This window comes from Alligator sinensis, unplaced genomic scaffold, assembly GCF_000455745.1.
Source record: "Alligator sinensis unplaced genomic scaffold, ASM45574v1 scaffold550_1, whole genome shotgun sequence".
NCBI classification, from domain to species: domain Eukaryota; kingdom Metazoa; phylum Chordata; order Crocodylia; family Alligatoridae; genus Alligator; species Alligator sinensis.
This window is the reverse complement of record NW_005841980.1, coordinates 241,234-253,123: the sequence shown is the minus strand read 5'-3', so window position 1 is coordinate 253,123 and position 11,890 is coordinate 241,234. Positions and strand designations below refer to the sequence as shown.

The window sequence follows — 11,890 nt, the reverse complement described above, 5'->3', positions numbered from 1 at the left end:
TCCTTCTCATCCAGCGGTGGACCGGGTGATTGAGGTTCCCCCTCTCCGTCTCCGGCTTGCAACACCTCACTCCAAGGGAACCTGGAAGGGACCTCTACCCCTTGTGCGGTGTCGTTCCCTGAGGCTACCGGGACAGGGGAGAGTGAGCTGTGGAAACTACATGCCTTCCCCCCCGTGCCCACCACAATGATGGGCAGTAGCTGTACTACCATACAGCTGTCCGCCCTTTGTGGGCTCTGCTACTTTTGCCCCCAGACGGCACGCTCAGCGCCGCTGAGATGCACGTCCAGCATCCACTGCCGACATCCTTGCAACCGCATGGAGCGCGGAGGGGCGACTGGGCTGCACAGCTGCTCAGGAGGTGGGCAGGGAGACAAATCATGCTCTCCAAAGGGGCACAGGACAAGCCTCACCCAGGGGTAGTTCACAGGGCTCAGTCAGGTCGCGTATAAAGACTTTGCAAATGATCCTTGCAACATTTCCAAGTTTTAGTCCATCTTTGTCGCTCACCTCTATGGCCAAGCACGGGGGGCTGGACCTGATGATCTCGTGAGGTCCCTTCCAGCCCTAACATCTATGAATCTACATCTAGGGCAAAACAAAAATAGAAGAAAAAAGAAAAGCCAATATTAAGGCAGTATTTTCATTAAAATCCAGAGACCTATGAGTTTTTTTCCTTACCTGGAGGACAGTGCAATCACTGCGGATATATAAATTGCATTGTTTGTATTGGCAGTCTCGATCATATTGATGCCGGCGATCAGGAAAATGCATTCGTGGCATGAGCAGGTCCGTGAGGCACAAGGCTTTTCCTCCTTTAAAGAGCGCTCGTGCAAACAGTGCTTCGGGAGAGGGGTAGTCCGGCTGAATGCAGGCTTGTGCAAGGGCCTGGTGGGCTGATTCTGATTTTTTATTAAAATTAAACCCAACTGTTGGCCGTAGAGGGGATGTCCTCGCATAAATCATAACAAGAAGGAGAAAAATGCATGAGGAAAGGGCATGCAAAAGACTTAAGGCCATACCGGTCATGGCAAAACATGACCGACATGCTGCAAACGAAATATAAATGAATGAAATTTTATGATGTTTTATTTAATATGGTGGCTTAACAGAGCCGTTTTAGTATTGCCGGGCTCTGAAATGCAGCTCGTATTGATTCTGAGTTGATGGGATTACAAGGGGAGAAACTGCAATTACTGTGTTCTCCCATTTAAGAACATAAATTAAGGAGGAATAAGGCTCTTAAAGCTCTGAATTAAAAGAATCAGCCGGAGATCGTTACTGGCTACATTGTATTGGATTTACTTCCCTGCTGCATGATAACTTTCTAAGAATATCGTGTATTGACCTGACGAGACCCAGAAAGAAGAACCTAGTTACATGGGTATTTTAATGAGGGAGTTTGCTGAATGCATCCTGATCGATAAGAGAGAGTCTGGAAACCCGCAGCGGTGAGAAAGCTATACATGTTTCTCTAACTTTATCTGAAAAAAATAATTTTGGCCTCGAGCGAGCGAGCGTGCTAAGGAGAAGAGACCCGCACGCAAGCTTGGCGTACGTAAGAGGCTCCTCCGAGGACATTTTGGCCCCAGCTGTGTTACAAAGCACGACAGAAGATGCTCTGTGGACTCTGGGTTTATGGATCAAAGAGCAAACAGAACAAAACCAAAATGTGCTGTCCCAGTCAAAATTATAGGGGGGAGAAATAACCTACAGATAACCGGGTGCATGCTCATTTGGGCAAAGACCTGATTTCTCTGCAGGGCAGCCTGGTTTGTGCCCTAAGCTGATTTAGCTATTAGTTGCTTGCCCACGAGCATTGACCACAAGACTCCCTGATTTATCTACAAATGCAAGCTTCTTCTTTATGCCCTTCTGGAATTCATTGCCACGGAGGCGGCCGAGGCAGAGAGCACAGCCAGGTTCAAAAAGGGTCCAGGCGGGTTTCTGGATGACGGGTCTATTAATAGCTGTTGAACAGAATGGCTGGAGATGGTTCCTTTGGCATCTCTAAACCCATCGTGGTGGATAATGGATAGATTGCTTTAGAAACATCCAGTTTGATGCTGTCCCTATACAGCATCCATTTCTGCCACTGCCAGAGACAGGATACTGGACTAAATGGACCATTGGTCTGATGCCGCTTATGTTGTTTGCCTGAGTTAGATTTTAATCGTCCATCTCCCTGCCTGCCAGGTCGTGCATACCCCAGATGCACCGGTTTTGTACGGAGGCAGACATGCACGACCACTCCTGTATATTTACCGGTTTCAACGTGTCAGAAAGCAGCTCTGAAACGGAGGAGCCGGGGTGGTCCTTCTCTTGTCCTCCATAAGGAAACAGCACAAGCTGTTGCACAGCCGAGCCCATTTGCCCGTCACTCAGCAGTGCAAAAGCAGCCTCCTGGCATGCAAGATCTAGGGGTCACAGCACGGGGAAGGATGGTTGCCAGCGTCTCAGCAGGTCGGCTCTCTTGCTACGTCCACATCCAAACTGCCAGGGACGTGCTGCATCCGCAGCCGGGTGAAAGGCGGGTGCTTTACCACCACGTGCAATGGATGAGGCTGTTCAGAAAAGCCAGAACCCGGCAACGGTGATGAAGTCTCCAGGGCAGATGAAGGGGCTGGAAACCCAACTGAAACTCCAGTAGCTGACCCTAACCCTAACCCTACCCCCAACCCTATCGCCTTAAGGAACGGCATCTCATTTAAAAAAAAAAAAAAGACCTGAAGTTGAACAGTAATTGGTGCCTTTAAACTCTTGCTGCGTGTGACTTCAGTTTTACCCCACACCTTAAGCTAGTAGAGAGAGAGAAAAAAAGGTCTAATGAGTATATCTTTACGCTGATTCAAAGCACTGTAGATAGATCCTGTCGCACGCTTTATAAGTTTCTGATTGATTGTGTGGAATTAAGTTATTGGGCAGAGAACCAGCTAATGGAAACACATTGATGAAATCATTTTTGAGGGACATTAAATGGAACTTAAAATAAAGCTGAAATGGCTTTATGGATTTTTCACTCAAATTGTTTATGAACATTTATCGCTGCTAAATTACACAGTGTCAAGGAGGCAGTCGGTACGTATGGGTTTTAATAGAAGTCTTTCTGAAATAATAATGCAGAAGTGAATAATTTATTACCCAGGGATGTACAGTACATTATGTTTAAACACAGATTATATGATTGTTGTCTGCTAACTCTATCGGGCTGCTCCTAGATGAATTAGGGCGGGCGACAGTAACTAGTCTCAAAAGGTGAGACCAAAAAAAAAATCTTTCCTCCCTTTTGCAGTGAAGCAGCCCTTTATGGCGTAAGTTTTTCACAGTGGATGTGAAATGTTTGAATAGCAGATCAATCGGGCTGTGAAAAAAACCATTTATCAGTACATTTCATTTAACTTTGCTATGGCTTAATGCTCAAGGGAAGAGAAGCCTGGCTGAGATGTCCCTGCCTGGGGAAAGAGGCTGGGTGCTGACATGTCTGCATATTTGCAGATTGTGCATTTACACTTGCAACAAAAATCAGCCGTGCTCACACTTAAAATAAAGAATGAAAACAAGAAGGCTGGACACGGGACTGGAAGGGGTCGTCCAGTCCCGTTGACTGCCGTCTCCAGCAAACCTGGCATCCGCCGCTGCCGTTCGTGAACTGCTCAACCTGCATTTTAGCCCTTGTTAAATGGCTGCCCTTCCCTCTTCTACTACACCTAGTTCAGGAGCCGCGCTCCCCCCAAGGGTCGGCAACCATCTTCTGATTTTCAGCCTGAATGTATTCACGGCCAGATCATACCCTTTTAGTCTCGTATCAACATTTTCCTTCAAGATGTATAGTTCTTTTTTCCTTTCCGGTGCTCATCCCTCGGACAGAGACACCAGCCGTGCGCCCTCTCACAACTGGACGCAGTCTTCCTGATGACGTCTCGCCGGTGTCTCTTGCAGTGGCATGAATGCTTCCCAAATGCCACTAGAAATATCTTACTATTTTGTTGTTTAAGGCCATTCCCATCCTTTTTCCCATCTACAGCCTAGTCTAGACCGAAGAAACAAGGAAACAGCCAGTTGTCACCAATTAATGATCTCTCTAAGGACAGTGAGTGACTCAGAGGATTCCTATGGAGATACAGGATTTTGACCCCCAAGTCATCCATCCACACCTAGCCCAGGCCAGAAGCATACCCAACTTTGACCCTGTTTGAGAGTCCACATGTCCCACGTGAAATGGGTTGGTGATCCCATTCTGGTTCCCGGTGCTCGGATGTCTGGGATGTAAGGAAAGTAGGGCTGACGCTATCGCAGCACCGCTCCAAGAGCAGGTCTTCAGCTGAAATGTCTGAGGATTGGAAGCAAATTGCTCCTCACTCATAAATTGAATAAAGACTGCTTAGAAAACATGGAGTTCAGTCCATCTTCCTCAGCACGTCCCTGGCCATTGCTGGGGGCTCGGAGGAGTGCAATTGACTTAACGTTTTTTTCCAAAAAGAATGAAATCACAAGTCAGAGCCACAGTCTCAACTCAGCGATGCGAGTGAAAAACAAGCCAGAATATTTATGCGTGCTGTGACAGTCCTCCGAATACTCCCGTCCCTCCCACCCCCAAAATCTTTGTTTTATTATTCAAATATGTGCAGGATGCTGCTTTGGCTAAGTTTCATTGCAGAGCTAATAACCAGAGCAATCGTGTGGGATAAACCAAGACTTAAACGATTTGGAAACAGTTCAGAGAGGACAAATCAGATAATAATAACCTTCATGGTTGGTAAGTCGCAGCTGCTTCTGACAACTTGTAACGATAACGGCTTATAGTAAAGTCAAGAGCTAAGTATCTGTATTGGGCCATAGGATCAATTTTAATTCCCAAAGTATAAAGCTTGAAACTTTAGATTATTCTGTATCATCTTTGAGTTCACTTTGTTTTTCTGGGTTAAAAAGCAGGAGTTTGGGTTTGGGGGAGTGGTTTTATTAGAAAGCTTCTATTAATTCCAGCCTTATCGTAACACAGTGAGTGGCGGCATAGCTCTTACACCGACATAACCCGCATCTCTCTCTTAAAGCCAGTGGGATTTCTCTGTTATAAAACTGGCTTAAATGAGAGGAAGGTTGTGCCACTACTTAGTTTCTGTGCAAGGGGTAGGGATGACAGCCTTGAAGTTTTGTGAACGTGTTGTGCATCAGCTCTGAAAATTATACATCTATAACCATACATTAGTTGTTCAAACCTGAGAGCATTGGCACAAAGCAATAATAACGCCGCGCTTGGTTTAAAGACTTAAGCGATAGGTCTCAAAATCTCATTTGTCTAGTGGCTCCCCTCTGGATCTTTTCTTCAGTGCTCTTGAAAATATAAATAATGGCTGGTAAAGTTTGTAAGGTGACGCTAAAATAAGGATCGGTCGGATTCACCGTTATCTCTGTTCTTCTACCACGTTGGGCTTCTTTGAACCTCATTGCCTTTTACTAGAGGTAAACATACAGTCAGAAATCTTGGACCAAATAACTTACCCGATAGACAAGTCTATACTGGAAAGCACTGCTCAGAAAAGGCTCAGATCTCAGGATCAATACCCTGGCCCTGAACTCCCAGATCGGTCCTTAAAGGAAAGGGGACTGTGTGACACTTAAATGTATATGCAGGTCAATACTAAGTAGTATGAAGGTGGTCTTACCTTGGTATGCAGCATGGGTGACTGGGATGGGATTACTGTAGCCAGCAGTGATGTCTGCACCTCCAAAAGGTGGGTGAAAAACTGGAATGGGTTTGGTTTTCAGTTAAGAGTAATGATGCAGCGGGATGGATGAATTTCCCAAAGGCTGCGGAGGAGTCTCCGTCACGCTGAGTGGTTACGTCAGGGTGCCGTGTCTTTCCACCAGAAAGATGCAGGAATGACTGGGTGCAATGCTTTGGCCTCTATTGTTATGCAGGAGGTCAGATGAGATGACCGAAACAGTCCCTTCAGGCCTTGAAACCTAGAAATCTGTTACTAATGCCTAGTCAGGTAAACACCTAGTGGGCTGCCCATCTGACAAAGCTTAAATGTGAGACAAGCACTGTCCTTGGCATGATCTAGTGGCTCCCCTCTGGATCTTTTCAGGCTCCAGAGCCTGGAGCAGGGGCAGGTCATGTTCTGGTCTCACCACAAAACCAGTGGCCAAGCTGGCACTCGGTTCAAGGCTTGCTTTCTTCATCGTGTGTCTTCCCCATGGGGCAGCACCCCCTTCAACTGGCCACGCAGCAGCTTTGCTTGCATTGCATGCCACTTGGAGTGGCTCCACGAAACCAGGTTGGCTTCTCTCCTTGGAGTCCAGCTCAGAAAGAAAACCTGTGAATAAGACACACGCCTCTATCTTAGTTAACAAAGCACGTGTTTGTATGTAGAGGCATTTATCCTTGGCAGTCGTTCCTATTTTCCAAACTGGCTGCTTTCATTGGAGCTGCAACATTTTTCCATGCCTAGAAGACAGGTCGTGGCCAATGCGAGCACCGTCCCCATGCAAGGTGCAATTGAGGCAGCCAGGTTTGCAAATTCAGCTCCACATCCCAGACCTGGATGCTTCTACGGACTGTGCAGGTGTGTGCAGGGCGACATGGGGGTCAGATGAGCTATAAATATTGCCACGTGTGATTTGCAAGTCACTCCCCTGCTGACAGTTTGTTCCATCTCCAACTTGTGTTCTGTTTTTGTTTTGTTATTTCAGGAGCAGAGGGCACAGTGTTCCCTAAATCCATAGAAACTCCCAATGTCAGGGCAGACCCCTTCAAGGAACTAAGGTAAACTTTGGACTATGGTTTAAACGTAACTCAGTGGCGCCTTGTTGGAATTTGGCATACTGATATGTGGTGTTTGCATCTCCGCACGCGCAGGCGGGGACTTCGCTTTGCAGTGCATGGAGCAGGGGAGATGATTCTGCCTTTCAGAGCTGCAACCCCTTCCCCGACATGGTAATTGTGTCTAGTAAGAGCTCAAGTGCCACATTCACTGAAACACCACCCACCAAAGCCTGTGTTTTGGGGGCACAGGCATCTCAGCTCCAGATGCCCTCGTACTAATGCAGAGCTCCACTTACTTCAGAAGATGCATGCTAGCCATGAGCAAGCCGCTGGAGGTCTGATATCTAGGATAAGGGGAACAAGCACCTCCTGGAATAGGAGATATTTTGGGTGAGGGGACTTATTTTAACTAACTCTTGCAGCCTCTTCCCCTTTCCCCCCAATAGTATGTGCTTATGATATGAATGGTAGGTGGGTAGAGTTGAGAAGGAGCACTTGGCCAACGCCGGGCATGCAGAAGGTAACAAAACTCACCACATTTCCCAACCTGGATCCCATTCGTTTCGGTAACTGAGGTTTCAGATGCAGTGAAAAAGATGGGTCCTGCCACTTGTCAGCTAGATGCTTTCCCACGCAGATGATGGGTGAAAACCCCAAGGTCTGTTATGGACTAAGTCGTTTTAATGCCTTCATCCAAGTAGACATGAAGTCAGCTCACTCTATAATTAACCCCTACTCAAAAACACGTCTCGTCACTAGACCTTTGGTGCCTGTCCTTGCTTCCTTGGGGAAGTTCACTGAGGAGGTGGTGTGAGATCAGGAGTTATGTCTACATGCCACAGACTTAGTTCATCCTTCTCAGCATGGCCCTGTGTGTATATTTACAGCACTGAGACAGGACATGGGACAAGTAGTTATTGGTAATGGTTTCCCCACCGATGTTGGAAGTAGTTATGGACCAGCCAGATCACAGGGCAAGTTCAGACGTGGCTTAGTACAGACAGACAAAAAGTCTGAACTGAATCGATTCAGTCTGCACAGGTTAGCCTAAGCTGCATAAATTGAACGGACAAGCAAGTGAACAGACATTCACTTTTGATCCCAGAAACTCAGCCACATGCCTGCAGTGGCCCAGACCTGAAGCCGGGAGGTGCTAGAGCACGCCTCCCTGCTCAACTGGGGTAGACAGCTTGGGCCAAGGCCTGCCAGGGGGGGGCAGGGTTTGCAGGGGAGCTGCAAAGCATCCTGGGATGCTGGGGGACTGTGAGTAAACTTGGATCTGGAGGGGATCTGGGTCAGAAGTTCAACAAACCAATTTAACCTAAATCAGTTCAGTCTGATAGTACATCCATCTGTTGGGTTACAGATTTGAACCAATATCCAATCACTTTATACCAGTTAATGCATAACTTCTGTCCCTAGCCCTTCTGAGTCTCTGTCACCTTCTTTCCTATTTCTTGGGACACATTCCAAGTTGTTTCCATTTTAAAAAATCAGATCACTAATATACCAGGGTGTTTTGCTTTAGTTCATTTGAGAAGCCCACTGTATTGCAGTCTGCGTTAGCATTCGCCATGCTGCCTCCCTCTTGAGAGAGGGTTGTTTTTTCCTAAAATGATGGAGAAGATGCAGCCCAGATCCAGGGGTGTTTTTCCCACCTTGCAACTACCGTCCGCGGCATCTGCGTGTCACCAGGAATGATATGTTCCAGGTGATTACACAAGCATCGTTCTCAGCAGACGGTCTGTCGTCTTCTGGCTGATAAATGGTCTTGGTTCATGCAGGCTAGTTCATTTATTAGTCACTGGCTGCTTTACAAGTACGTGGTCACCTTTCCGGAGAACAGTCGCTGTTTCGCTGTTGATCACCGCCCGCTTCTGGCTGGTCGCCTCGTTTGAATCTTCTCTTCAAATGTTTTTGGCGTGCGGTGGCCGAGATGGGGGGATTCAGGCAGCCGTATATTTGTAGTACGCACCTGAAGTGCCAGGGGCACAGCTGCAGCATTGAACCATTCACGTAGGGGAGATCCATATGCTCATCAGGATCACGTTGCTCCATGTTTGACCCCGTTTCTGAGCTATCGTGCTAGTTTTGACCCGTTTACACAGGCAGGAACGAGCTGCTCCTTTGCTGCAGCCAGGCTTCTCGGACAGGGGTCAATATAAATCCAGATCAGGCCAAAACCACGTGCGACTCTGTTGAACATGTCAGAGATCACGAAGAGTTTCTCTAGTGGAGGCCGGCGAGGGATGGCGCTAGTTAACGCGACATATTCGGCGAAGTGGCATCTTAAGCACTTAACAAGTCGAACTAGTTGAAAAATGCAAAACACGTAGTTGTAGATGCCTTCAAACAAACCAGCGCGGGCGCTGAACACGGTCTGGCCGCATTAGCATGGTACCACGCTCCTCTAATTAGCCCTGCTGTGTGCCGGCTGGATATAGCCTGAGAACAGAACGGCTTCTGTAGGAACAGGACCCCACCAAGATACCGGAGGCTAAGTCACTGCGTAGATGACATGCATGCATTTTCCTGGAGTATAAAAGGGGGAAAATAATAGTTTTTCCTTGATTCCTGAACCTTTCTTCCAGGCCAAACCAGTGAGCTACTGCTTAGGGCATTTTAGCAGCGGAGCAAAGAAAGAAGAAATCATGGAGTGATACAGAGGCCAGCACCTTTCACCCCCAAATATTATAAGGAAGAAAATTGCATTTAGTCACCGGCACAAGCCAACCAAACCAGAGTGCCCCTTCTCCCTTTACCAGTCGAGCACAGCAAAGGGGAAATACATTCCCTCAGGCCTGAAGGGATTTATTCTTTGACCAAAGTTAATTATGACCCACTAAAACTACCAAATGGCGGATGAAATGTGCTTACAGTATGATTTTATTAGTACAGTGCTGTCACATGTATAGTAGCAAGCTATCTAAATAGTCCAAGTGAGACCTATTGTACTAGACAGCCATTTAAATACAATGTTCAGCTAATGTAGCAATATTCATTTTGTAAAATAATAATTCTTGACAAATTAAGGTCTCTTTCATCTGCGTTTCGCTAAGCAGCGTAGACGCTTTCAATAAATGGGCATGCACGCTATCTCAGTCCAAAACCCATTACATTCATAAAGATTAATAAGATAAGAATGGGGAGAAATGAGGAAAATGAATGGGACTAAAAGAGGAAATAGCTGATGAAAAATGGAAGACTGTTACTAATGGGATTGCGTGCGATGCTGGGCCGTATTTTAGCGGTGCAGGGAAAAGAGGGGCCTACATCCCCAGCTGGTGTCAGTGATGGAGGGAGGGATTTGTACCAGTGGTGCAACTGGTCTATGTTGGTATCTGACTGGCTTATCCCAAAGGACCCAGTTCTGCTGTTAGTGACCCCAAGAGCAATGCTGAGAGCAGCACTGGGTGACAGCAGGCTTGGGCTCCCGGAGTGAACATTATCCCCTGCATCACAGTAACAAATGCTGGAGAGTTATTTCATATAACCAAGTCTGTTAACTAGGTACAAGCAAGCCAGGCCTGTCTACGTACACGTTGGGCTCTGCCAGCTTGAAGACCATGCGACACAGTGAGCACCACTAGAAGCCCCACAAGGAGTTTTAAAGGATACGGCCCTATTTCTTATGCACTGCCAAAGTCCTGATCCATCCCGGGATTAGTTATCTAGCAGCCCCCACCTCATCTGATCGCATCCTCATGGTAGTTACAACTGGCTGAGGCATTTTTGCTGTTGGACCGAGCTTTCCGGAGCCAGCTGAAGCTCCCTGTCGTTGAGGTGCGGCGTCTGGTAGCTCCCCAGAGCCCCCTTCCACCTCGTGAGATCTGCTGCAAAGCCTAGCCAAGGCAATAGGAGTCTTGCCCTACATTGCAGAGGGCCTTGTGCTCTATACAGTGTACTTCTGAGGTCAGGCTTGAGAGCAGTCGGGGCCAAACTTTTGGGCAGGCATGCCACAAATTAGCCCCACATCCCCCTCAATTGCTACTCCGATCCGTTTCCCCCCACCTGATCTGCTGCTCTGTTTTCTGCTCCCTATAGGCCACTGTGCTGCCTGCCCCCTCCCCAGTCTGACACATAGGGTGGTCGCCCTCCTTTACAGCATGAAGGCAATCTTGTTGTTTGGGTTTTTCTCTCTCTTACCATATTCCTACTGCACTCTCCTCCCTCCTGCAGCTGGCCAGGGGGCATCTCGCCCTGCCTCGTCATTACCTTCCCTACCACCCTGGGCTCTCCTTCTCAGCCCTGCTGTAGCTCTTGGTCTGCTGCTTTTTATTTTTTAGCAGTGGATGCACATGCTGAATCAAAGCCCTGGCTGGCAGAAACCAGTCAAGCACCGACCGCTCAAGTGTATAGAGCTTGCATTGAGTTGCACCAGTGAGGCTGCTGGTGCCACCCTGGCTAAATCAGGGCACCCATATCTTTCACGTGGATGTTGATCATGTCTGCACAGAAAGGTCAAACCTCCAGAGAGGGCTCCTAGGAGCAGCTCTCGATTGTGAAACACTGCCGGGCGAGACCTTCAGCGAGATGGTGCCAAGAATAGGCTTCTGGACAAGAGACGCTGGGGTGTCTCCTGGGCACCAGTTCTCCCATTTGCCCTTTGGCCACAGCCAAGGGTGGAGCCCTCTTTAAGAGCTGGATGTTAAACTAGCAAAATGTAATGATTGTTCGGCTGCAGCTGTAAAAGCTTCTTGATTTCTTGAAGCAGAACAGGAAGGATCCTAGAGCCGGCTCCAGTCCCAGGTATTTCAGACCACCACGTCACGTCCAGCTTCTTGCACAGCGAGGGAGGGTCTTTGCTCACATTACTCCACTTCCCTCCCATTGTGCATAGCTTGGCACTTCCCAACCTTATCATTTGTCCCATTGGTTATCATTAACCCTGAAGCCTCTCGATCATGCCCTGACCCAAGTTCCTTTACGCTATAAATTTGCAGAGGCGGTGAGGTTACCAACCCAGCAGGGAGTTTAGTACCGAGGTATCGAATCTGCCAAGAGCTGCCTCAATGCCCTAATTTAGTTGCAAGATGCAAACATTTCTGTTGGCCTTGGGCTGCTTTGGTTTTACTTCCATCCTGGTCGCTTCAGCTGCCTTCCAAGTACAGCACTGCTTTTTAT

General features: G+C 47.7%; 1 protein-coding gene across 8 annotated transcripts in view; it reads left to right on the top strand.

Annotated features, from left to right (window-relative positions):
- SGCD (sarcoglycan delta) overlaps positions 1-11,890 on the top strand; it is a 405,818-nt gene that overhangs the window by 357,992 nt on the left and 35,936 nt on the right. For all 8 annotated transcript variants that reach the window (XM_006021126.2, XM_025200974.1, XM_025200975.1 and 5 more), the window contains one exon: positions 6,694-6,766. In XM_006021126.2, coding sequence (XP_006021188.1) covers positions 6,694-6,766 — 73 coding nt within the window. The remainder of the gene's footprint in view (positions 1-6,693; positions 6,767-11,890) is intronic.